The sequence below is a fragment of the Hippocampus guttulatus genome, chromosome 12 (assembly GCF_054856545.1).
Source record: "Hippocampus guttulatus isolate MCC_2025c chromosome 12, RoL_Hgut_1.0, whole genome shotgun sequence".
NCBI classification, from domain to species: domain Eukaryota; kingdom Metazoa; phylum Chordata; class Actinopteri; order Syngnathiformes; family Syngnathidae; genus Hippocampus; species Hippocampus guttulatus.
In genome coordinates this window covers 812,476-838,635 of record NC_141272.1, presented here as the reverse complement: position 1 = coordinate 838,635, position 26,160 = coordinate 812,476, and the positions used below count along the sequence as shown (strand labels likewise).

The 26,160-nt window shown below is 45.9% G+C and overlaps 1 protein-coding gene across 6 annotated transcripts in view; it reads left to right on the top strand.

Moving 5' to 3' along the window:
* The window catches only part of robo2 (roundabout, axon guidance receptor, homolog 2 (Drosophila)), a 221,802-nt gene extending 200,625 nt beyond the window's left edge, over nt 1-21,177 (top strand). For 4 of the 6 annotated variants that reach the window (XM_086124773.1, XM_086124772.1, XM_086124774.1 and 1 more), the window contains 11 exons: nt 146-273; nt 1,585-1,857; nt 2,654-2,779; nt 5,461-5,620; nt 7,522-7,785; nt 9,269-9,483; nt 14,989-15,186; nt 15,471-15,629; nt 16,328-16,570; nt 18,238-18,432; nt 18,819-21,177. In XM_086124773.1, coding sequence (XP_085980899.1) covers nt 146-273; nt 1,585-1,857; nt 2,654-2,779; nt 5,461-5,620; nt 7,522-7,785; nt 9,269-9,483; nt 14,989-15,186; nt 15,471-15,629; nt 16,328-16,570; nt 18,238-18,432; nt 18,819-18,820 — 1,963 coding nt within the window. In that variant the 3' untranslated portion in view covers nt 18,821-21,177. The remainder of the gene's footprint in view (nt 1-145; nt 274-1,584; nt 1,858-2,653; nt 2,780-5,460; nt 5,621-7,521; nt 7,786-9,268; nt 9,484-14,988; nt 15,187-15,470; nt 15,630-16,327; nt 16,571-18,237; nt 18,433-18,818) is intronic. The other 2 variants (XM_086124775.1, XM_086124776.1) reach the window with 2 other exon arrangements.
* The last annotated feature ends 4,983 nt before the right edge of the window (nt 21,178-26,160 follow it).

Below are 26,160 nucleotides of genomic sequence, written 5' to 3'. Positions count from 1 at the left end.
CGCAGAAAGTTATGCAGATTTTATTTATTTTTTTGGTCAATTGGAGGTTGGGGTTAGAGTTGGACAAGGATTGAGGTGAGGGGGGTTACGCATTTGTTGCCACTTTTGACTAAAAGCTGCTCTCTGATCTCGTGCTCCTTCCCAGCCGGCCAGGCCTACTGAACGCCGGCGAGCCGGGGTACCCCTGGTTGGCCGACTCCTGGCCCGCCGCCGGCTTGCCCGTCAACAGCACCTCCGGGGGACCCAACGATCTCGGCAACTTTGGCCGGGGAGGTGAGCGGCATGTCTCGTTTACCCACAAGATGTCGACCCGCGTTCATCCTGGGCATCTCTGCCGAGGACGCCCCCAGTGCAAACCCTCCACCGTCACCGGGGTGACTACTGGAGAACATTTCATCCTGTTGCTGTCGCAGGCTGATACATTTGAGTAGCAGAATGGGAGTTGGTGGTGGGCGGGGAGGGGGGGGGGTGGTTGCTGTGTGAAAGGATGGTGAGAGGAGCAGCCAGTCGTGAAGGACAGGCGCAGCTTGAGTGGCGCAGATGCGCCCGCTTCCGCCGTGGCTCTACATCATCTCCCCTTGGCTGGGCAAGCAAGCGGGGTGGGGAGATGGCCGCTATCCTTCCCGGGCTCGCTCTCACGCAGAGCAACCGTTGTGCTTTACGCATACAAATTTGGAAGCGAAGGGCCGGTCCACACTCGGGGGTTGGCCATCTCAAAGAATTGCCTCGCTGGAACGTCAGGAAAATGTGCATTCGCTGCTCAATTATTAACCATACAGCATTGGTGCCGTTGCGGTCGTTCAAAACGGCTACACGACAGTTTTCCAGAAAAGGTGCTGATTGATGGATTGAATTTATTTGGGGATCGCGCAATAAAGCGCCCCCCGCCACTCCGCATCACAATGAAGCCCAATTGCGGTCCTCGACATGAAAACAAAAACATGAAAGGAGGGGAAGGCAAATGCTTGAGGAGTTTTCAAGATGTCGAGGTGCCCCGGTTCGGTGTGGTGCAGACGATAGCCCATCCCTACATTGAGACCCAAAACAAAGGGGGGGGGGGGGGCGCTCTTCATCTGACCTTTGATAAGCTACGGTGTTATGAAGAGAAACGTCACTTTCAAAAGTTCATTTGCATCTTTGCGTCTCTGTAAAAGCGCCGCAGTGACAAAAATGAATTTATTAGTAGTAGTTGCCGCCCCATCGACCACTTCCTCCCGCCCTGGGATGTGAGTGCCTCCACCCCCGACTCGTTTCATGACACTCATTGATTTTTTTTTAGTATGTGGCATTGAAAAATGGATGTCGGGGCCACAAATGGTCCCCTGGCGATAGTTTGCACACCAATGCTCTAAAACGGGGGTGCCTGATACATCGATCGCGATCGACCGGTCGCCCGCCAACTGGTCCCAAGTCAAATGCGTCGTGAATATAAGTGCAGATAAATTGTCGGCCGCCCCTTGGCCAAAGCGGGCCGAGATTGGGCCCCGGCCGCCGCGTGACCCCGTCGGGGCCGAGCGCAATGGGAAACGGACGGATGGCCGGTCGCCGAGCGGCTCCCGTATTCTTGCATTTGCCTCCTTGCAGACATCGCCGGCAACCAGGGGGACAAGACGGGCACCATGCTGTCGGACGGCGCCATCTACAGCAGCATCGATTTCACCACCAAAGCCAACTACGGCAGCCCGGGCCAAGCGTCGCAGGCCACGCCTTACGCCACCACTCAGATCCTGCACTCGGGCAGCATCCACGAGCTGGCCGTGGAGCTGCCCGAGGCCCAGTGGAAGGCCTCGCTCCAGGCCAAGCAGGAGATGGCCAACTTGGGCTACTCGCTGCCCGACAAGAACTCCTGCAACAACAGTAAGTGGCGAGGCGGACCCGTCGTGGCCGCCCCCTTTGAACGTGGCGGCGCTCGATGGCTCTCCCATCCGAGAGCCTCGGCAGTCGCTTGGAAGCGCGCAAGCCTGTCTCGGAACCTTCTTTGAGCCTTTTCCGTTTCCTCCCGACTCGAGTAAACAAGCTGCGCTCTCGGAGCGATAATTCACTGATGCTGCGCTCATATGGTGAAACACCCGCGGATTAATTACTTGCAAATGGCCGGATCGGGAGTCCTCATACATATGTATGATCTCATTTGTGAACAACCCGAGAAGACGACTTTGTAGCCGTCTAACGCGCACGTGTCCAGTAGAAGAATGGTGGGACTATTTGCACCTGTTGTTTTTCTGACAAACACGATTAGCTCGGAATGAAGACGCACATGTTATGTGGAAGCCTCCGCTTACGTTTGTTTCTATGGTTCTGCGGTGTATTTCATATATATATATATATATATACTGTACATATATACAGTATATATATGCGCAATGTAATTTTTTTGAATGGGTCAAATTGACCCGCAATATACCTGGATGGTTCAAATATTAGCACGGGTCAATTTGACCCGCAACATGCACAAGAATCCTCGTCCTGCCCCCCCCCCCCCCACACTTCCCCCTCGTTATTGAGACCTCGCTATCATGCTTGCTGGGTGCTCGAACTGCATGCGTTTGCACGTGCTTGTGCTACCTGTCACCTGACGCCACAGTGATGCTTTGCTCCCCCCCCCCTTTTTTTTCTTTCTCCCCCCTCCCCCTTTGGCCTCCCCCACTTGTAGCCCTCCTTTTCATTCCCGACTACCGGCTGACCGACGGGCTGTCTAATCGAATTCCGCACAACCACTCGCAAGATTTCAGCACCACCAGCTCTCACAACAGCTCAGAGCGAAGCGGCAGCCTCTCAGGTTGGTTTTCTTTGGGGGGTTTTTTTTCCGGGACACGCCCCCCCCCCCAGGGGGGAACTCCGCCTGGTGATTGACAGCTCTTCTAATTGCTTCATTGCTTTGGAATTTGCATGTACAAGGCCGACATCTTTTGATGAACGCCATCCCTACACCAGCGAAGCTTCGCTCTGCCGCTCCCCCCCTCCCCCACACCCCCTCCTCCGCTTTCATGTTGTTATTGCCGGACGACGTTCCCTCAAATCGGCGCCGTGCCCCAATTAATCGTTGTCCACTTGAGCCGACGAGCCTCGAGTAGACGGCTCCCTTTTCCCCGACGAGGTAGCAGAAGGACAGCGCGCGGCTGTCATTAGCCGCGTGATGCCGCCGTTTGGCTGCGGCGGTCGTGGCATTTGTAAAGCAGGAATTCATCGTGGTCTTTGGAGAGACGCGTGCCGCTGAACGCAACCCCCAAAATGTTATTCTAACTGTAAAAAGCAACCACCGTTTGCAAAGTACAAATCAGACAAGAGAGTGACAGTCAGAGTGGCGTTGGCACCCCCGCGCCCGCCATTCGAGGTGCTCGGCTGGCTCAAGTGGCGAAAGCGCCTTCCTGGCCCCATCGCGCGAAAACTTCCCCCGGGGGGAATCGCGATGTCATTTGTAGGACGCGTCGCCTTGACTGTTCTCCAATTCAATCGTGCGGGGCGAGGTGAGGCACAGCGCAGCCCCAAAAGGGAACTTTTCTCCACGCAGGTCGTAGCGCTGACAGAAACATTCAGTTCAAAGCCTGACCCCCGCGGGAATATCGTCACCTTTTTGAACACGTATCATCGGCGTCCGCTATATTATATACTTTGTATTTTGAAATGCTGATGCTCATCGTTAAGAAAGCCTGCACATTGTCAGCCGGCCGTGTGGCCAACGTTGCGGCGCTTTTTAACAACGTAGCACGAGCGCCATCTTGCTCCCTGCGGATGCGTCATCGACACGCATTACGCCGCGTTCCGTCCAACCAAAGTCCCACGAGAATCGCTTATTTCGGTCCACGTACGGATGCAGACCAACCAGAGCGAGTTCCGCCGAGTTGCTGCTGTCGTAAGCGCACAGCATAATCGGCCGCTCTCGTCTCACCTTGCTGCGATTTTTCTCTTGTTGTTATTTTTTTGGGGTGCGCGAAGCCAAATCAAATAGGAGATGCTTCACGGTTATTTTGATAGCCGTCTCCGCCGGTGAGTTATGTGCGGCTTCCCCCTCCTCGGCACCCAATGAAAACACGGCGAGCGTCAGGGCTGCAAATCCTGCACTTTTTATGCTGGGAGTGCCCCGAAAAACCTCGGGGTATAAATACCCAAAGCGGCGTCTATATTTAGAAGGCGCCCGCCGCTTTGCGCGCCGGCGGAGGCCCGCTTCTGTAATTCGTGCTTGGCTGCCTGGCCGCAGCCCTCGCGCTCTCTACTTTTCATATTTGGGGGGGGGGGGGGGGGGGGGGGGGTTCTCGGGTGCCAGACCGCCAGACTTTTCCTAGAAGAAGAAGAATGGGCTTCGTGTCAATTAGTGCCGTCGTTATTGCTCAGAGTCAAGCGGTGCCCAGCGGAAACGCGCTTATGCCCTCCATGGAACAGCGCGAGCAGCCGACGGCACAAAGACAACTTGGAAACACTCCCAAGGAGCGCATGTCGATTCAGTCCGCGTCTGAAGTCAAGTTGAAGGAGATTCGGATTCCTCCGCTGACGAATTTGTTTTGAACAGCAATGACAACAAAGTTTCTATTTTTTTTTGGTTGAAAGCAATCCCAAACTTGGGGAGGGGGGGGGGGTCATTTTCCGTGGCTTTCAACGGGCCATTTATTTTAGATGCCGTGCGAAGAACTAAGATGAACCCGGATTCAATCAACGCGGCTAAAATGGCTGGAAAATGAACACGGGATGACACACATTAATGTCTTGAACTCATTCAGTGCCAGCTATTTTCATTCCCTTTTTTAATCCTACCGTGTGGGGGAAAAAAATCTACAAGTAAATTGACATGCTTGGAATTAAATGCCCGGATTCTTAAAAAAACACGGGAAAAAATGTCTTTGGCATTTAATGAGTAAAGAGAGAAAAGCGGAGGAGCCGCAACAAAAACGTGTTCTTTGAAGAGTGGAGGAAAAAAAAGGGGGGGGGGGGGGTGATGCTTGTCTGAAACCTGCTGCCAAGCCGGCCGGCATCTTTACAAAGATGGACGCAACGGGAGGGGGGGGTCAGGTTTTGGAAGGATGCGGGTGAAAATGCCCGGGTGGGGGGGCGGAGGTTGGCGGCTCTCCGGTGTAATAAAAGAAATGAAAGAAATAATGGACTGAGGGCGAAATGCACGAGGACCACACCGACTCCACCGAAGCCATTCATTATGATGAGGCGGCAGAGAGCCCCCCCACCCCCGTGAAACCCAAAGCGTGCAGTGAAAGAAAGAAGGGCGAGCAATGGGTGGAGCACCAAGGTCTGCGGACGACTCCTCGCCGCTGTTTCTATGGCGATGTGCGGCTTTTCAGCCTGTCGATCGATGGCAAGTTGCTTTTCATCCGACGACCTTGGATTTTTTTCTTTTTTTTTTTGGTGTGTAGGCAGCATCTTGTTGAAAGGCTCCATTTTCGCTTCTTTCTTCCAGCTGCTGCGAAAACGTCCGTCTCAGCTTGGTCCTCTAACAGAAGCGATTTGTTTTAGGTGGCAAAGGAGGAAAGAAGAAGAAGACCAAGGCCGGTTCCAAAGCCCCAAAAGCCACCGGCTCCACCTGGGCCAATGTTCCCTTACCCCCTCCCCCGATCCACCCGCTTCCGGGCACCGACATGGACCACTACCCCAACGAGCACCACGATGCAGGAGGGTGGGTTTCAAGAGATGGCGTCCCTTGCAAAGTTGCAATAGTTGGGGAATTTTTATTTCATTTGTTTTTATGAGTTTGAGGAAAATGCGTTGTCGTAGTTTAGTTGTAATTATTAGTTCGAGTGTTTTTTTTCTTTTACAATTGATGTATTTTTTGCGTGCAATTTTTAAAAAACAGCTTGTGGTATTGTGTACTAAAAAGTGAACATTTCCATTCACAAGTCAAGTAGAGGTATTTTATAACAGTCCGCAAACTTCAACGTGCAATAAGTGCAGCGCATAATGCTGTGGTCTTGCTTTCCATGCCTTGTCTGCCAAGTGGAGAGCTTCTGAAGTGGATTTGTGGCTTGAGTTCCTGTTCGGAAGTATTAAGCCCGTATCTGTTGTTGTTGTTTTTGTTTTTTTTTTTACAGTCAACCCTCCGTTTTCGAACTTCTCTGTTCACGGACAAATCGTTTTTCAACCAATATTTCGAGGTTTTTATGCCTCGGATTAAGACCTAAAATGGGTTCTCGAACAAACTGAGCGCACTTGAATGCGCCACTTGACTCCTCTCGCCTTCCGTAGAAGAGGAAATGACGCTTCCTCGTGTAGTGTTCCATTGTGAGCGGACATGTTCAATAAAGATTTTTATTTTTGAAAGCTAGTTTTCGGTTTTCGAATAGCCTTCTGGAACGGATTATGATCGACAACCGAGGTATGACTGTACACATTTCCAGTTCGGAACCAAAAAAGACGAGCACTTGTTAGCGAGCCTCGCGTTTCGGCCAATGCAGGGGAGCCGTAAAAGACGTAAGCTCATCGCCGAGGAGCGAAGTAAAAGGACCGACCATAACTCCCAAATGACTTTTCGGCCTTCATTCTTTCCGACCGACGGCCGTGCTGACGAAATCCATTTAAAATCACCCCTGTTGAAAAATTCCCCAATTCTTAACCCCGGTAGCCCACTCCATGACCGCGGAATAAACCGTCGACGGCGCAGACGGTTTCAAATGGAATCTCTATGTCCCGGTTCCGCTTTAGAGTCTTTTTGAGTGCCGCGGACCACCGAACACTTCCGGCGAGTCGCTTTCCTCGGTCCGGCGGCTCGCGTGTCCCCTCGCTCGCCATTTGCAATCTGGAAGAGTCATCCGCTTTAATAGGCCGGCTGCCAAATGAGGTGCAATGTGCGCTGTAAATCTCCTCATGGCAGCCGATTAAAAGTGCAATGTCCTACACGCCTGTGTACTGACAAATTTCTTTAATGAACGCTTTCTTCATTCTGCTATAAGGGCAGTTAGCGGCTAGCCCGGCCCGACTGCATCGGCGCGGTTCGGTGAACACGGCGCAAGGTTGCTGAAAAGACAGCCAAGTTACTCCTCTTCTCCTGGTGGTGCAATTCAAATTGCGTTTGTCATCATTCAGCCCAAACGCGTTCCCCACACTGCCCGTTTTCAAGCTTGACGGTCCTGTTTTGTCCAAGTACCGTTTTTCAGACTGAGGTGCACTTAAAATCTTGCCGTTTTCTCAAAAATCAACAGTGCGCCTGATATATGGTTTGTCATGGAATATCCCTCTATATGGAAATTTCTAAAAAAGAGGCCGGTTCCGTGCGCATTTTGCGGTCACGGTTGCTGCGTTTTCTCAAAGTACAGTATAGTACAGTCTGCTCCAGTTCGGTGAGCATTTTTCAACGTTCCCCTTGTTTAGGATCGGCAAAATATCTGCAGCTTGTGAAACAAATACGCGAATATGCAAATCAGTGGGTGCTGAACCATAAGGATGTTAAGGTCGACTCTTTCGGGAGCTGTCTTTTTTGGTTTAGCATTTCCATTGCCATTGTTTGTTAGTTTCTTCCTTTTGTGTGTATCCATTTTTTGTTGTTTGTTTAAATCCGAAATCCACCTTCCATTCCCCGGCCAGATATGAGGGCGACGGCTGGGGTCCGCCGATGCCGGTGCAGACGTACCTCCACCAGGGCATGGAGGACGAGCTGGAGGAAGAGGAGGAGCGGGTGCCCACCCCGCCCGTCCGCGGGGTGGCCTCCTCCCCGGCCGCCGTCTCCTTCGGCCAGCAGTCGACGGCCACCCTCACCCCGTCGCCTCGGGACGAGATGCAGCCCATGCTGCAGGCCCATCTGGACGAGCTGACGCGAGCCTACCAAATGGACGTGGCCAAGCAGACATGGTAAGCTGCCGTCGACGACGAGACCTTTGCTGGATTACGTTTGCCCGAGACGCCCGCAGACGAAGCGCTTTCTTTGCTTTGCTAACTCCCGAAGCCTTTGATTCAACTGGCACGGCGTTACGGTTTTTGGGGCAAACCTGTTGCGAACTTAATAGAATTCCATACCAAATTCATGAATATAATAAGAACAGTGGTAAGCAAATCATTTTTTTAAAAATCACAGATGCAAGTCAACTTTTTTTTTTTTGCTCTAATTCCAAATCTGCCTTCATTTATCCTCAACCACATCAAGGTTTCATAATAATAATAACCATATTTCGTGGTATAGGAATATATTTAGTCATATTTTGGAATAAAGGGTTAGGTTCAGCAACAGGAGAATTTTTTTCTGAAACAACATAGCAAAAATTACAATGCGGGGTAAAATCTGTCATCATGTCATCAAATCATATTCAAAACAAGAAAATATCTATAAAAAAACTGCAAGTGCTGCTTGAAGGATTTTTTAAAAATCATTTTAAGAACTCATCAAGCCATTTCTGGTTAAAATTTGCCATTGACCATTGTCATTTATTCAAAACGGACAGTTTTGGAGGAGACTTAAAATATGCTGCATACAGTAACGAATTAGAAATATAGATACTGGAAAGATGTCCTTATTTGTGTTTCGATAAAGTGGCTGCCAACCCAAATCAAGAGTTAGGATAATAGCGCTAACTGCCTACAATCAAAATATTAGGAATAACCCAATATAGAACGTTAGCATGACACAAAACAAAACATTGTTTGGAGGTAGCGGAAGAAAAAATTGCCAGACCATTAAATAAGATCCGCTGCTTCGGCCTGACAACGTAAACACACCCACACACACAGTGTGTGTATGTATGTGTGCGTGTGATGTAAAAATGCTTACTGTATGCGTATTTGCCAGAGGCGGCAGGATTGATTCTGTTGTTGCTCTAACAGCGACTCTTTGTGTCGCCTGTGTGTGCAGTGGAGATAAACCCATTAATCATTTCATTTTAATGGCACTCTTGCCAGCGTGCTTGCGGACGGACAGACCCCGTGTCCTCGTCTTTACACGCACGCGCACACATTCACATTCCCGGCCTGTTGTGTTGATGCAAGTCATCCGAAGGCCAGGCTCCTTTCTGTCCGGAACGAGGACGATCTGGCATTCATTGGTACGGGTGCCAAGGGGGGCGGGGGTCTCATTGTCAGCAAGGAGATGTCATGTTAGCCGTCGTAATGACTATTGTTGCTCGGAGGTGGCCGATAATTACAAGCCTTCGGCGTGTCACACAAACGTGGAACAGTGGCGGTCGGGGCACCGCGGCAGCCCGCCCTTTCCGAGGAGCGCGCGCTTTTTGTGCCCTCCGCAGCTAATGGGTCGTCGTGTTAGCATGTCAGCCTAGCGGTATTGTGGCGCAACATTCATCCACATGTTAATGTTCCGGTCCTCGCTTTCCCGGGTCCACGACAGGCACGTGCAAGTGGGGTCCCTTCCCCCACAGGCCCCGGCGCCTCCGGTAGGCTACGTGTCGAGCACAATGGTGTCCGACCTGGAGACGGACCTGGCGGACGAGGATGACGAGGAAGATGACGACGAGGAAGACGAAGGCTACGGGGCCAGGCATCCCCGAGGAATCGAGCACACGCCGGGTTCCAGCATGGACAACCTGGACAGCTCTTTGACGGGTGAGCCCACATTTCAGTCCTCCAAAAAGCTTCGTCTTCGGAAGTCACCGCTGCCCATCAGCTGCGTGTTGATTTGCAGGACGTTTGCTCAATTTGTTATTTTCACTGGCTGGCGCTCGGCAAAAACAAAAACAAAACAAAGATCTTGGTTGAGTCTCTGTGCGGCCCGCTACCAAATGGGACCAGTGGTTGGGGACCACAGTTCTAAGCAACAAAACTGAAGGATATTCACATTTTGACCGTCTCCTTGATTTATGGTCTTCTTAATTTTTTTTTTAATGGTAGTATGTGTGTGTGAATACATTTTTCTTTTCATCTGTGCAACCTTTGGACAGTTTCTGAGTAGTTCATTTGAACTTGTTTAACTTCTTTGTGAGCAGCGCATGGATTTTGGGTTGTCGTATTTTACCTTTCAAAGGTTTTATGACGGTCTTATTTCAACACGCGCCTCTTTTGGTGGATTTTGAATCATGACGCTTTTTTCCCCGCCTTCCTCGGTGCTTAATGAGTGTTATTTGCTTTCCACAAAGAACTCCGCTGCGGCGTCATGTCTCAGTTGTTTTGTCATCTCCCGTGACAGTCGCCTGATTGTTGTTGTTCATGCGGCGTGTTGCCCGTGCCTCCGCAATGTGTTCATTTAGATGAGAACATGCGCACCCAATGTCCCTCAATCAAGTTTTTAAGCACCGCTGGCACACTCGGGGGAATTATAATTATCCCCCCGCACCCCTAAGAAAAAAAGAACCCAAAAAAACGATAAGAAAGTCCATGAATTTTAAACAGGAGAGCGAGAGGGAAATGAACAGGCAGTCTGGCGCCGCGCGGCCATATCTCATGGAGGAGATTTGAAATCAAATTCACGTGTGGCAGTGCCTATTTCCATTCCGAACCATTTCCATTTTTACAACTCTCTGAAAACTTTAACAGCCATCTGTCAAAACCGAGGGAGGCGGGGCGGGACGGGCGAAGGGCACAACGTGGCCACCGCCGCTAACGCGCTGACCGCGGCAAAGTCGCGCATAAATGAAACGAGCGGTGTTTGGCCATCCAAATGGCTTTTGCGCCGTAAAAACGGCGACGCCTTGCTCCTTCGCTCAATGAAAGTGGAGAAAGCCAATCAGGAAATGTATGTGAGGAAAGCAAACGCGGAGGGGGGGGGGGGGGTGGAAAAAAAACTGGCGGAAAATATCTGAAAGGAATAAAAGATTTGGCTGGCTGCTGCGGCCCTTCGGTGGCGGGTAAAGTACTTTTCCGCGGCATGATGGAAGTGCGGTTTTGCTTGTGCTGACACATGCTGCTACTGATGTATTTAAGGGAATATAAAGCGGCGACTGCGCCCTAATCTGCCGCATCTCGCCTGCACTGTATTACCGAGAAGACAGCACTATTTCTTCTCATCTATCTGCTCGTCGGTCACAGCCGGGCCTCGCTCGACACCCCGAGTGGGGGAGCAATACTGCCAAGATAGCGACGGCGGAAGATTTATTTGCGGCCACTGTACAAATAGCCAGAAGCTTCCTGTCGAGCCTCGATGGATTTGTCATTGTTTCCGACCGACACAGAAACGGCACTTTGCGTAAGAAAGCCGAGTCTTATCCGAAACATTTTCAGCGGGGACGCTCGCGATATTCGGGCCGCCTGGCGCCGCATGTGTCGAAGAAGAGGCGGGGCAAAAAGGAGGCTCTTTCCTAATCAACAACGGACGACATTGCGACCGCAACTGCTTTATACTTGTTGTGCCAACAGTCCGTCGAGAAGCAAACAGTTGCTTGTGTCGCGTTCAAATTTTGAAAACAAAACAAAGAAAAAACCCAAAATGCAACTTACAACAGCATGCCTGCGGTTACCGGGTGAACAGAACAGCCGGCACCAATCCTCTTCAATACTGACCTATTGGGTGCCGCACACAACGTGAGAATGCAATTTTGGACTCGGCAGGTCAATTTTCGCTCTAATCAGCATTCAAATCTGACGCGACAGATTTTTTTTCCCGTGTCATCAGTGGCAGAACTTCACCTGTGTTTAAGGGAGGACTCGAGACACGCCGGCGAAGCGTCTTTGTGTTGAAGGCGATTGTCACCGTCCCCGACTGAATGGTCGGTTGTGTGAAAAGAGCACTTTTAGCTTCTTTCAAAGATCAAGGCACAAAGAACGCGCTTGCCGGGTTGTTTTTGGCGTGAGCATTCCCAGTCCGGGTCGTGTTCTTATTTGTCTGTCGGTTTCGAAAATGGATTTGCTTTACTCATTCGGTGCCAAACCATGTAAAGTTCATGGCCCTTTCCTTTGAATTCTGAAGCCGTCAACGGGAGTGACTTGAGCTAATTTGACACTTTGCGACTGTGTTAACACAAGCCAGAGCAGTCGTCATCTTCCAAACCGCACCATCGTGGTCGCCGCATGCTCGTTCGGGTCAAAGTTTTTCCTTCCCCTCAATTTGAGCGTCAAAAGTCATCCAGAGTTGGTTTTAAAAATCGGAGCAACTTTCCCCCTTTGAGCTTAAGACGTTTTTAAACGTCTTTTCAGACGTGGTCTAGAATTGGCTGGTACTGAATGAGTTAAAGAGAAAACGTGATTGAATTTTTATCAAATTACGACAGTTTTGATTGCGCCGCTATTTCATCGAATGGAAAGTGGCTGTTAGCGGGGGGAAAAGCCCCCCCAAAAAAAAAGTCATTCTGTGATGTGATATGCCGAGGCAGTGTTCCACCTCCAAAGCCGCGGCAGCTTTTTTGCCTGCCACTGCCCCCACTTCATTATCGGCGCGATTCTTCGCGCGGCGATTGGACCCGCTGGAAATGGCTGTCTTTCTGTCTCCTGGTGAACGTCTGAAAGGAATTTCAAAGGGTGGTAGAGGGAGAGGCAAGATGGAGGGCGCAAAGTTGTTACCACCTTGGATTTCAACTTAGAAAAAAGTCAAATAAAAAAATTTAAATGGTTGCTGAGAGGGTGGTCGCTTGATAGCTTCCCGTAGCTCACGCAAGCGTACGTTTTGGAGAAGTTTCCTTTCATCGGAGAACTTTCTGACTGCAGCTCAAGTGAAAATATGTTGCAACCTTTGCCGGAGAAGGCGCAACTCTTGAAGTGGAAACTCTTTGAAGGGGATTTGCCCCTGTATCTAAATAAGTCATAATCATCTTCCCATCCCTCGCCATCCATATTGCAGCAGTTGAGGCATTCGTTCGCCTCTTTTGATGTCTGGTCTTGTCAAGTCTGCTCCTAACTTGGGACTCTGCGAAGCAGCCTTGTATGTACTGTTACTGTAGTTCAAAACTGGTGACTTCCAAGAAGGCAGCCTCATGGTTTCCATGTCAACACGTGTTTGAAACTGTGTCGGAGTGTCGTCATGCCCTGGCGCATTCAAAGAGTCGCGCTTGGTGAAGGCTGTGGTTTGTTTCACGGAAAATTTTCAAATGTTTTGGGGGGTTTTGTCTTGTGTGGAAAGATGCCATAAGATGCCCAGAGTAATAGGAAAGTCGTTCCTGGCGTGATTTGATCCATTCTTGCCTGTTGTAAGATTGAAGTTTTCAGTACAGTTCTCGCGAGGTTTTGGATACACTGGGTGTGGTGGACTTGACAGCTTCCAAGTGAACAACTGGGACGTCAGCTCGACGAAAATATTGAGTGAAACGACAAATGAACAAAGGAACTTTTGCGAAATAAAAAAAAAAGTGCCACAAATTGAGCAATGCCAAAGAACAGGCGTAAAAGCAAGCCTCGGTTGTGACAAAGGTAGACGAGGCGTTTTCGCGATCTTTTCATATGCTAATTAGATCGTTTGCACGAATTTAGCAGCATTGCTATGCTAATCCGCGGAGCTCCGAGCTAGCTAAACGATCTCCAGAAGAAATCTCGAACTACTTGTTAGCGAGGTTCAATTTACAGCCATTGCTTTTGAACGCGTTTTTGTTCTTGATTGTAAAGTGTCCTTGAGTGTTTTGAAAGGCGCTTATAAATCAAATGCATGATTATTATTATTATTATAAAAAGGGAAAGCAAGAACGGAGGGCCAGTTCTGGCAGGCTTTCTTCAGCACTCACGTTGAGATTAATGGCTGCGTTTTTCAAAATGAAATACAGGTTAAACAATTGATGACTGGATAGAAATTATTGTCAGCACAACGACCTTTTTAGCAAAGAATAATATGAATTATGATGTTTTGAATCAGTAAATGTTGTGAACTTTTTTCTTTTCTTTATGAAACACCTTTGGAAACTTTTGCTGTGGGCAAAACATTTACCACAGTGCATTTTTTTCCAAATCAGATATTATGGGAGCTGTTTCTAAGGGACATTCAAATAAATTTTTCGGGGGGGGGGTTGTTATAATTTATTGTGTAAATCGTAGACATCTAGGCAACTGTCAATACATCTTTTTAGGGTTCTTATTCAGTTAGCTGAAAAGAGTTGAATTGAGTGTCTCTGCATTTTGTGCTCTGTATTTCTTTATCTTCAATGCCACATTTGGAGAAGGGCGTTAAAAAGGGGGTGGGGGGGGGTGTCAACCCGCCAGTAAAAATCTGGGACTTTGGCGAGCACGAGAGCAGTCGGTTCATGTGACAGCTTTCTGTGGGCCCGCTTTGGCACACGGTTCTTCAGGGGTTCCTGCCCAAGTGCTCCGAACTCGCTTGTTTGAGAGGGGCAGAGTGCTAACAAGGCAAGCGTGGGGGGGAGAGCAGCTTGAGGGCAAAGTTGACTTTTTGGATACACCACCACAAGCTGGCAAAAATATATATATATATTTTTTTCTTTGTGGTTGTGGAAAGTTTCAGTTGGAAGATAACCAACTGTTGTCCTGTGCATGCCAAGCCACTAGTTGGCGATATCTGTGCAGTGACTCAAATAGTAAATGCAGACTTTGCAGAAGAGCATTGTAAGCTAAAGTTGTAAAATGTGAGTTTTTGATACACTCGGGAAGAGATGAAGTGAGGATCAGGAAGCGCAACTGCCTCCCGCTTGATCCATACGTCTTCTCCGCAAACAAATACAGTGCAGCTCAACCTCTGACTAGCGGACGTTTTGTGGCTATTGATGCATTGTATTGATGTTGCACTTCTATGAAAGGGAAAAAAAAAGATTTTAGCAGCAACCGTTTTATTTTATTGTATCCATTAGTCTATTAGTAAGTGCTAATGTTGTCTGCAACATTCCTAAAACAATTGACGTTCCCAAAAGAAAAGTTGAAGGCAAACTACAGCTGGTTAACATTGTTAAAAAGAAAAGAATTCAGATGTTGTGAATTGTCCGTTGTTTTTTTTTGGAACTTCCACTGACTGGAGAACTTGGTGCCAGCAGTTTGCAGTTGACTTTCATTCTAAATGTCATCAAATGCGTTGTTGTTGTTTTTGCAAATGAAAATGGCTTATTGTTTCCTTCCCGTAACGAACCGTCGCCGTCAAACCCAAGGTAGGGCCCCAGTTAAGACTGATTTCCGTGCGTTTGAACCTCGGCCAAACACTCGGAGGAGACGTTTGCTTCACCGCCGGCGGCGACAACTGTGGTGTTGCAGGCTCCATGGCCAACGGCTGGGGCTCGGCCTCGGAGGACGAGCGCAATTTCTCCAGCCGGCGCTCCAGCGTGGCCAGCTCGTCGGACGGCTCCATCTTTACCCACTGCAGCTTTGCGCAGGCCCTGGTGGCCGCCGCCGACAAGGCGGGCTACCGGCTGGACGGCACCAGCCTCAGCAAGCGCGGCCGCTGTAAAAGAGGTCGGTGTGCCGGCAAGAGCCCGGACCTTCTACCCTCTGGGGCGCGCGTTTCTTCTTCCTTTCTGCTCTCCGAGTGCTCCTCTTCCGTACGGATGGCCCGCTTTGCGCATGGCCCCGTTTTGGGTGGCGACGGCCGGCCGGGTCTTCTCGCTTCTCCTGGCTTCCGACGCCGATCGCTTCAACTCGCCCGGCCGGCTTTGCGGACCCGCGTCCTCCGCGGCAGCGTCTGCTCTCATGCTAACGTTGCGCTTGCTTGTTGTGTGTGTTTTTCCGGCGTCCGGCAGACAAAGGCACGCCTCACAGGCAGCGGCCCGGCAGCCCGTTCTCCACAGATGGCAGCACAGTGGGAACGCACAGCCTGGGCCACCAGAGGGCCGCCAGGCCGCCGCGCAAACCCCGCAACCAGGGCTCAGCGCCCCACCGCAGAGACGCCGCTGCGGACGGTGGGTGCTTGATATGTTTTTTATTTTTTAGGAGTTTCCTGTCCATTGGAAACCCGTTCACCCTTTCGTGCTTCATGCGTTTGAAGGGGCGTCAGCTGCAGTTTTTCCGCAGTTACTTGACTGATTTTTTTGCTTGAACAAGTAATTTAGTTACTCTACTGATGGCTTGCTTTGAAAAGTAACTCTTACTTTACTGGCTACTTGCTTTAAAAAGTTACTTTACTGGTTACCTGCTGTCAAAAAAATCTTGGGTACTTTACAGGTGACTCACTTTAAAAAGTAACTTATTTACTGATTACTTGCTTTAATAAGTAATTTAGCTATTTTACTAATTACCTGCTTGGAACAAAATTGGATTTGAAGTTACTTGAAATGACACTCAGCAGATACAGACAACACTGCTCAACAAAAATGACACCCGGTTTTGTCACGGAATTAAAAGTGCGGTGAGATTTAAAAAGACAACCTGTTGGACGCACCAAAATAATTGTAATTTAAAAAAAAAAAAGTCTTGATATTTGTGACTTTTATTCAATTAAAAAACAGTCATTCTATAGCTGGCTACAAAATCAATTACATTGAATAGAAATCAAATGGAGGCACTGTTGCTGAGAATCCTGTGCCGTTGATTTGACTCTTTTCGATTCTTTCTGCTCACTGCCACTTGCATTGCCATATTCTTTTTTTGGGCGAAACAGACCTACCCCCCCCTCCCGAGCCCCCGCCCGGCCAGGGCCAGGCCCGAGCCCAGACGGGCCGCTGCATCAACAGCATGATCCCGCCTCCGGAGAGGAAGGCCACGTCGCTGGAGCGCCCGCCCATGTCGGGACCGCCGTCCGGAACGGCGGACGACAGGCAGATGACGCGCGCCACCCTGGAGCATCACCGCCAGGCTCAAGAGCGACTGGGCTCCGACGACGGCCGGCGAATTCACAAAAATGGTACGTGCAACTCACTCAGTAGCGCCCCCTGGAAAATTTGAAGCAAAACAAACAAAAGCAGTACCAGTGCCATTGAGCCACAGACGTTTCGTCAAATGAGCCCGACGATAGGCCATTGTTCGTCTAATTCAATCAAGTTACATTTCTAACTAAGGGATGTCGCGAATGGTCATTTTCGAAATCCATCTTTTGTAGGTGGCTAATTAATAGCAAATCATTTTCCTCCAGAATAGAGCTGCTCATGTAACATGCATTTGCGATTGTGTACGTGCTAGCGGCATGGTGTTGTCGCTTTGTTCGATTTTTATATATTTATTTTTTGCATCGTTTCACACCTCACAGATTTGGAAAATTCAATTGGAACAATTGCGTATCGAATTAAAAGGAAATACAGGAATGAATGGATGGGCGAGTAATGAACTTCTCCACGACAGCCATTAATGGTACCAATATGCGATGGCCAAAGAAGCCACCGTTTGCTCCGTTTGTGAGGCATTTTTCAGTCTTTTCTACTTCCCGGAACAGTGGCAATTGACAGAGGCTGCTCATATCGCCGAGCAGTCGCTCACGCGCTCTCTCGCTTGCTCCTCCGGTGTGAAAGTTAGCGCTCATGCTGCAGTGCGGTCAACAGATGGCACTGTCTGACACTAGCGCTGGCTCTGGCAAATGTGCCAGCTCAACTCTGCCCGGTGAGACCCCCTCCCACCCCCCACCCTCCCTCGTCGATGCTCCTGCCAGCGTTTGGCAGGCGCTGCTTCTCCCAAACCGCCCGGAAATGACTTTGGCTTTTGTAGTTCCCGCGACAGCAGCAGACGGATCCGGCCTCCCATCTGGGTGCGCCCGTCTGAACTCGGCGGAACGACGCGTTGACATGCTAGTTATTGGTGCTAGTGAGGCTGGCGCTGTTGGGAACGGACCGGACCGTTGCCGTCGTCGCCACCCTCCCTCCGCCTTAAGCAAATCTCCCGACGCAGACGGTCAGGCTACAGAGTTGGGTTTCTGTCCGAGGTTCCATCGTTAGGCCGATATGTCTGTTGACGTTTTTCTTTGCCTTCTTTGGATACCGTTGCTTTTCTTTAAAGGGGAAGTCAACTCCGAAAATGTTCTTTACAAAATGTTGCATCCGCCTCCACTTGCCCAAACACGGCACGTTATTGCGTTTCCGAGATTTGAATTCAGTGGAGAAGTCCGCCGGTTTTTGTCATGTCAGGCGGCAGCCATTTTGCCACTTGCGGTCGACTGAAAATGACATCACAGTTGCTCAGGTAACGGCCAATCACGGCTCACCTGCTTTTTGAGTTTGGTTTCTCAAGCGGAGCCCTTTTCCTTTTCTGTGCCAGTCTTTCTTTCTGTTATCAACCGTTACTTTTGATTGCGCTTCCTCTGTATGGAGCTAAGCTAACCCCAAGTGCTGATTGGGCTGAAGGGGGGTGGGGGATGCTAGTTAGCTTAGCTTGTCAGAGAGAGAGGGAGACTATAGCAGCCCAAACGTTCCATAAAGCAGGCTGACCAAGGCGGAAAATTCACGGTTAGCCACTCTGGCCCTGGCTGGCCCCACCAAAATTACTCCATTTGCCGATTTTGGAATGAACCCGTGGGATGAAAGAGCGCCGCTCTCCATGGATTTCGCTCGTCGCTGACGTGTTTGCAAATGTTTGTGCGCTCAGAGGAGGGCTGCCTGCCGTACCACCGACCGTCCTTCCCGTCGCCGGGCGGCCACAGCTCGTCGGGCACGGCCTCCTCCAAGGGCTCGACGGGGCCCCGCAAGCCGGAAGGCCCGCGCCAGCCGCAGCAGTGGACGGCCATGGAGCACGCCGACTTCCTGGGCGCCAACGGACAAGGGCAGTACTCAGGAGAGCTATGTAAGTGCAAAAACTGCGCTTGTCTTATTTTGAAAGGCGCAACTTTGACTTCTTTTTAACCTCCGTGACGCACGATGAGGATTAATGACCGTTTTTACTTTAATATGCACAATTTGGAGTGGCTTTACACCGTCAGGCGTTTTATAGTTGAGTGTGGTCAATCAAATGACTGCATGGCATGCACAACTTTTTAGTCTGATTCTGTTGCACTATTTTGGGGGATTTACGGTAGTCTTTATAATTTAATATGCGCAATTTGAGACGGCTTTAACATCTTTTTTTTTCTTAAATAACGTGTGGAATTTTGATGCTATTTATTGTTGAGTGTTGTGAATTAGGCAGCCCATGTACCTTTGACTAATGTTTTTTCCCCTCCACCTTCACAGAGTGTTTCACCTGGATGAGATCTTCAAAAAAAAAAGTAATGGTTGAGTCCCCCCCCCCCCCACCCCCTTTTTGTCAAGGGCAATGACGACTGTCTTTGCGGACAGACATCCTGTTAGCAGGAGCGGCGGGCTGTCGGAAGTGTACATGTTCCACGTATGATGTATAGACACAGACATATTGTACATCTCACTATGGTTTTGGTCTTTGAGGAAAATTTGGACTGTGTGGGTATTTTTTTGGGGGTTTTTTTGTGCGTGTCCAACAAAGCACACAATTTCCGGTGAGCGCCCTTTTCTAACCTCAACTTTCCTTGTAAATATCTTCTTTTAACTTGCTGTTGCTATGCAAGCCTCCGACAGTTTCTTTTTTTTCTTTTTTTTTGTTTTATTATTGTACTACATGTGAATGGTGTGGCTGCTGTGCCATAAAATTGTCGTTTTTTTCCCCCCTAAACAATCTGTTAATAGTTGCCATTAATTGTAATATTATTCTAATTATTGTTTTTGGGTTTTTTTTGCACTGCAACTTTTGGTGATAAGCACAAAAAAAAAAGACCATAGCTCCTGCTGACATGAAGATGATGATGTGAAGAGGAGTTTCTGTTCTGTAAAGAGAAGACAAAGAGAATTATATCGTGCAAAATGTACAGAGATGTCTTGTTTAAAAAAAAAAAAAAAATTGGCGAGGAAGCCAGGAAACTCGAAGAGGAAACTGTCACTTTAACGCAACCAATTATTCATTTGGGAGTTGTTTTTTTTTTTTTTTTTTTTAACGCAGTTTTGAACGATTTGACCACACTGATGTGATGTTTCGGCACTTGCGCAAATGTGGAGCGTCCAATTGTTTACATGTCAATTTGATCTTTTGAATGAATATTTTTGGTTTATTTTTAGGGAGCACTTGACCGCTTTGCTCCTCAACTGATGTTCAGTCGCCCTCATCCGAGAGCCGCCCGTCTGCAGTTGTGACGAGGTTTCTTGGGAAGTGACATGTCTCTCACACACACACACACATGCACGCACGCAGCTGTTTACCGACTACTAAATTGTGCTGCTTTACCAGTTTTTATCTTTCTTGAAAGATTCATGTTCTGATATATTTTTTTCTTTTATCACAACAAAAGTCATTTGTCAAATTGGAATAATTCAAAATAAAAAGTCTAATTCACGGAAATGTTTGTAGTTGTAATTTTTAAGAATTCTTAAGACTTTGATTTTTGTTGTAATATTGCACTTTTATTCATTGAACAAAAAAAAAAGTACTTTTACAAGAAAAAGTTCCTAGTTGCTATTTTACGCCCCCGCCCCCGAAAATTGTTTTTAATTTTCCTCAGCTGAATTTTACAAGAAAATTCTGTAATATTTTGACAAAAGCTTAAAAATACCCAATGGGAATCAAGTTGCAATTTTCGTCCAATCAAGTCGTAATATGGGGCGAAATATTGCAAGGCTAAACTTGTCACTTTTTATGGCTGTGCAGTCTTCCTTTAAGAAGCTTCCAATTCTGCAGACACACACACACAGCATCAGATGATGTTGTGCTTGTTACTTTGCCTTCGACCAAATCTCTGCTGCTCAACATTTTCAGTTTTTTGTGCTGCGATCATTTCTTTTGTTTGTTTTTTTATGCTGTTAAAGGGTTGCGAGGTTGTCGTGACGTCACTTCATTCATTTCAATGGGCACAGAGGCCAGTGTTTTCTGGAAATGAGGTGCATGAGAGTATCTCAGGTTCTTTTACATTCTGCTGGTGTTGATGTATATACGTGTATATTTATATCTGTATACATATACATTCTATCCAGAATGCGGTCCCCCACATTCAGACAAAAAAAGACCAAATTGCAATTTCTAATGTCCAATAATCATGTTGGCCCTTTTACGTTGACACCACAACCAACTTTTGTATTTATTTGGAAAAAAAAGACTTAAAAAAAAGTCTCGTGGAATATGCATAACGATTTGTGGTGTGCGACGAGTGTTTTTCATTTCTGTTTGTATTCGTAAAGTCGAATGCGCGAGGCGTTCCGTGTGAAGGAGCTCCGGTGTGCAGGAGGAGCCCAAATTATTTTTCTTTCAATATCGTCGGTCCTTTGTAACCTCTCTGTGTGTACTGCCTTTTTCATAATTAAAAAAAAAAAGAGATGATTTTAAAAAGTGGTCGGGTGAAATTTTTGGTTCATTCACTTTGCGAGTCACGTCGGGATCCCCTTGCATGTCCTCCTGGCCCCCACAACGGATGTGACGGCCGCGCACAGAGGAGCACGCTCCCCCCGTGAGATAACAATGAAGACATGTTCTTTTGCTTTTTCCCTTGTACCCGCCTCAATATCAAATCAAATAAAATAAATTTGAAAAAGGACCACCACAGTCTCAAGTCGTTGAGAGCAGCCATGATGTTGTTGGGACTGTCTTTGAAACTGGAATCGGGGTTTCACATTAGGGTTGCAAAGTGGGGTTAGAGTTTCCAATTGTTGTTTAACCAAGTGTTGGGGGGAGGGGGGTCAAATTAGATTTCCAAAGCAGGGTTAGGGTTTCAAACTAGGCGCAGCCCATTTGCTGGGTTAGGTCATGTGACATTGGCTCGATGACATCACTCTCACTCGACAGTGGAGGCGATGATGGATAAAACATCAGCCGCTTCATGTGCGCCTCGAATAAATAATGATGTCGTTTCCGTCAAACACCTTTCCAGCAAGTCGCCCCTGAATGCAGGCATGATCAGACACCAGCACAGTTTGGTGTGGAAATGAAATGATATGCTCCAGCAGCTGCGTACGTGCCTCCCATCCAAAAGATAAGATATGGGGGGGGGGGGGGCACATAAACAGGAAGGCGGCATTCATGTCAGGTGGGAAGCAAAGCCTTTAGAAATGCATGACTGTCACTATTATGCTTCATAATTTGAACAGCGCGTGGGCGCACGACTTGTACAAGAAGGAAGGAGGGGGGGTTACATTGAGCTCAAACCCCTCCTTCAATGATGTGTGTCACTGAAGCAGCAAATTAACACAAGGAGATGGAGGAACGCCGTTGCTATTTTTGCACTTTGTGGCAGTTGATTTCTGATCTTTCAAAAAAAAAAGTTCCTGGTTCCATTCCTCAGTAATCCGCAGTAAAGTAAGTGTCAGGTTCACAACCCCCCCTCCCCCGCCCCAATAAATAAAAAACGACATAGTATAGTAAGGCTTTTTTTGGCCGAAAAAAACGACATAGTATAGTAAGGCGTTTTTAGCCCAAAAAAAAAAACGACATACTATACTATGTCGTTTTTTTAAGCTAAAAATGCCTTACTATACTAAGGCGTTTTTAGCACGAAAAAAACGACATAGTATAGTAAGGCGTTTTTAGCCGAAAAAAACGACATAGTATAGTAAGGCTTTTTTAGGCCGAAAGAAACGACATAGTAAGGCGTTTTTAAGCCGAAAAAAACGACATAGTATAGTAAGGCGTTTTTAGCTAAAAAAGAAAAACGACATAGTATAGTTAGGCATTTTTAGCTGAAAAAAACGACATAGTATATAAGGCGTTTTTAGCTAAAAAAAAAACGACATAGTATAGTAAGGCGTTTTTAGCCGAAAAAAATGACATAGTATAGTAAGGCTTTTTTAGGCCGAAAGAAACGACATAGTAAGGCGTTTTTAAGCCGAAAAAAAACGACATAGTATAGTAAGGCGTTTTTAGCTAAAAAAGAAAAACGACATAGTATAGTTAGGCATTTTTAGCTGAAAAAAACGACATAGTATATAAGGCGTTTTTAGCTAAAAAAAAACGACATAGTATAGTAAGGCGTTTTTAAGCCGAAAAAAACGACATAGTATAATAAGGCGTTTTTAAGCCGAAAAAAACGACATAGTATAGGCGTTTTTAGCTAAAAAAAAAAAATGACATAGTATAGTAAGGCGTTTGTAGCCCAAAAAAAAGACATAGTATAGTAAGGCGTTTTTAGCTAAAAAAAAAACGACATAGTATAGTTAGGCATTTTTAGCTGAAAAAAACGACATAGTATATAAGTCGTTTTTAGCTAAAAAAAAAATGACATAGTATAGTAAGGCGTTTTTAAGCCGAAAAAAACGACATAGTATAGTAAGATGTTTTTAAGCCGAAAAAAACGACATAGTATAATATAGTAAGGCGTTTTTAGGCCAAAAAAACGACAAAGTATAGTAAGGCGTTTTTAAGCCGAAAAAAACGACAGTATAGTAAGGCGTTTTTAGCCCGAAAAAAACGACATAGTATAGTAAGGTGTTTTTAGCCCAAAAAAAACGACATAGTGGTACAGTAAGGCGTTTTTAGGCCGAATGAAACGACATAGTAAGGCGTTTTTAAGCCGAAAAAAAAAACATAGTATAGTAAGGCGTTTTTAGCTTAAAAAAACGACATAGTATAGTAAGGCGTTTTTAGCAAAAAAAAAAAAAGAAAAACGACATCGTATAGTAAGGCGTTTTTAGCTTAAAAAAACGACATAGTATAGTAAGGCGTTTTTAGGCCGAAAAAAACGACATAGTATAGTTAGGCATTTTTAGCTGAAAAAAAAAGAAAACGACATAGTATAGTAACATGTTTTTAAGCCGAAAAAAACGACATAGTATAATATAGTAAGGCGTTTTTAGGCCGAAAAAACGACAAAGTATAGTAAGGCGTTTTTAAGCCGAAAAAAACGACATAGTATAGTAAGGCGTTTTTAGCCCGAAAAAAACGACATAGTATAGTAAGGTGTTTTTAGCCCAAAAAAAACGACATAGTGGTACAGTAAGGCGTTTTTAGGCCGAAAGAAACGACATAGTAAGGCGTTTTTAAGCCGAAAAAAAAAAACATAGTATAGTAAGGCGTTTTTAGCTTAAAAAAACGACATAGTATAGTAAGGCGTTTTTAGCTAAAAAAAAAAAGAAAAACGACATCGTATAGTAAGGCGTTTTTAGCTTAAAAAAACGACATAGTATAGTAAGGCGTTTTTAGGCCGAAAAAAACGACATAGTATAGTAAGGCGTCTTTAGGCCGAAAAAACGACATAGTATAGTAAGGCGTCTTTAGGCCGAAAAAACAACATAGTATAGTTAGGCATTTTAAGCTGAAAAAAAAAGAAAACGACATAGTATAGTAAGGCGTTTTTAGCCCAAAAAAATGACATAGTATAGTAAGGCGTTTTTAGCTAAAAAAAAAACGACACAGTATAGTAAGGAGTTTTTAGCTAAAAAAAAAACGACATAGTATAGTAAGGCGTTTTTAGGCCGAAAAAAAACGACATAGTATATAAGGCGTTTTTAGCTGAAAAAAAACGACATAGTATAGTAAGGCGTTTTTAGCTAAAAAAAAAAATGACATAGTATAGTAAGGCGTTTTTAAGCCGAAAAAAACGACATAGTATAGTAAGATGTTTTTAAGCCGAAAAAAACGACATAGTATAATATAGTAAGGCGTTTTTAGGCCGAAAAAACGACAAAGTATAGTAAGGCGTTTTTAAGCCGAAAAAAACGACATAGTATAGTAAGGCGTTTTTAGCCCGAAAAAAACGACATAGTATAGTAAGGTGTTTTTAGCCCAAAAAAAACGACATAGTGGTACAGTAAGGCGTTTTTAGGCCGGAAAAAACGACATAGTATAGTAAGGCGTTTTTAGGCCGAGAAAAACGACATAGTATAGTAAGGCGTTTTTAAGCCGAAAAAAACGACATAGTATAGTAAGGCGTTTTTAAGCCGAAAAAAACGACATAGTATAGTAAGGCGTTTTTAGCTAAAAAAAAAAGTGACATAGTATAGTAAGGCGTTTTTAGCCCAAAAAAATGACATAGTATAGTAAGCCGTTTTTAAGCCGAAAAAAACGACATAGTATAGTAAGGCGTTTTTAAGCCGAAAAAAACGACATAGTATAGTAAGGCGTTTTTAGCCGAAGAAAACGACAGTATAGTAAGGCATTTTTAGCAACAAAAAAAAACGACATAGTATAGTAAGGCGTTTTTAGCAAAAAAAACCCCACATAGTATAGTAAGGCGTTTTTAAGCCGAAAAAAACAACATAGTATACGTTTTTAGCTAAAAAAAAAACACGACATAGTATAGTAAGGCGTTTTTAGCCGAAAAAAACGACATAGTATAGTAAGGCATTTTTAGCAAAAAAAAAAAACGACATAGTATAGTAAGGCGTTTTTAGCTAAAAAAAACCCACATAGTATAGTAAGGCGTTTTTAAGCCGAAAAAAACGACATAGTATAGTAAGGCGTTTTTAGCTAAAAAAAACGACATAGTATAGTAAGGCGTTTTTAGCTCAAAAAAATGACATAGTATAGTAAGGCGTTTTTAGCTCAAAAAAACGACATAGTATAGTAAGGCGTTTTTAGCTCAAAAAAACGACAGTATAGTAAGGCGTTTTTAGCTCAAAAAACGACATAGTATAGTAAGGCGTTTTTAGGCCGAAAAAAACGACATAGTATAGTAAGGCGTTTTTAGCTAAAAAAAACGACATAGTAGAGTAAGGTGTTTTTAGGCCGAAAAAAACGACATAGTATAGTAAGGCGTTTTTAGCTAAAAAAAAAACGACATAGTATAGTAAGGCGTTTTTAGCTCAAAAAAACGACATAGCTATAGTAAGGCGTTTTTAGGCCGAAAAAAACGACATAGTATAGTAAGGCGTTTTTAGCCCAAAAAAACCTAGTATAGTAAGGCGTTTTTAGCCCGAAAAAAACGACATAGTATAGTAAGGCGTTTTTAGCCGAAAAAAACGACATAGTATAGTAAGGCGTTTTTAGCTAAAAAAACGACAGTATAGTAAGGCGTTTTTAGCTAAAAAAAACGACATAGTATAGTAAGGCGTTTTTAGGCCGAAAAAAACTACATAGTATAGTAAGGCGTTTTTAGCTAAAAAAAAAAACGACGTAGTATAGTAAGGCGTTTTTAGGCCGAAAAAAACGACATAGTATAGTAAGGCGTTTTTAGCTAAAAAAAAACACGACATAGTATAGTAAGGCGTTTTTAGCTCAAAAAAACGACATAGTATAGTAAGGCGTTTTTAAGCCGAAAAAAATGACATAGTATAGTAAGGCGTTTTTAGGCCGAAAAAAATGACAGTATAGTAAGGCGTTTTTAGCTAAAAAAAAAAACGACATAGTATAGTAAGGCGTTTTTAGCTAAAAAAAACGACAGTATAGTAAGGCGTTTTTAGCTAAAAAAAACGACATAGTATAGTAAGGCGTTTTTAGGCCGAAAAAAAAGACATAGTATAGTAAGGCGTTTTTAGCTAAAAAAAATAACGACATAGTATAGTAAGGTGTTTTTAGCTCAAAAAAACGACATAGTATAGTAAGGCGTTTTTAGCCGAAAAAAACGACATAGTATAGTAAGGCGTTTTT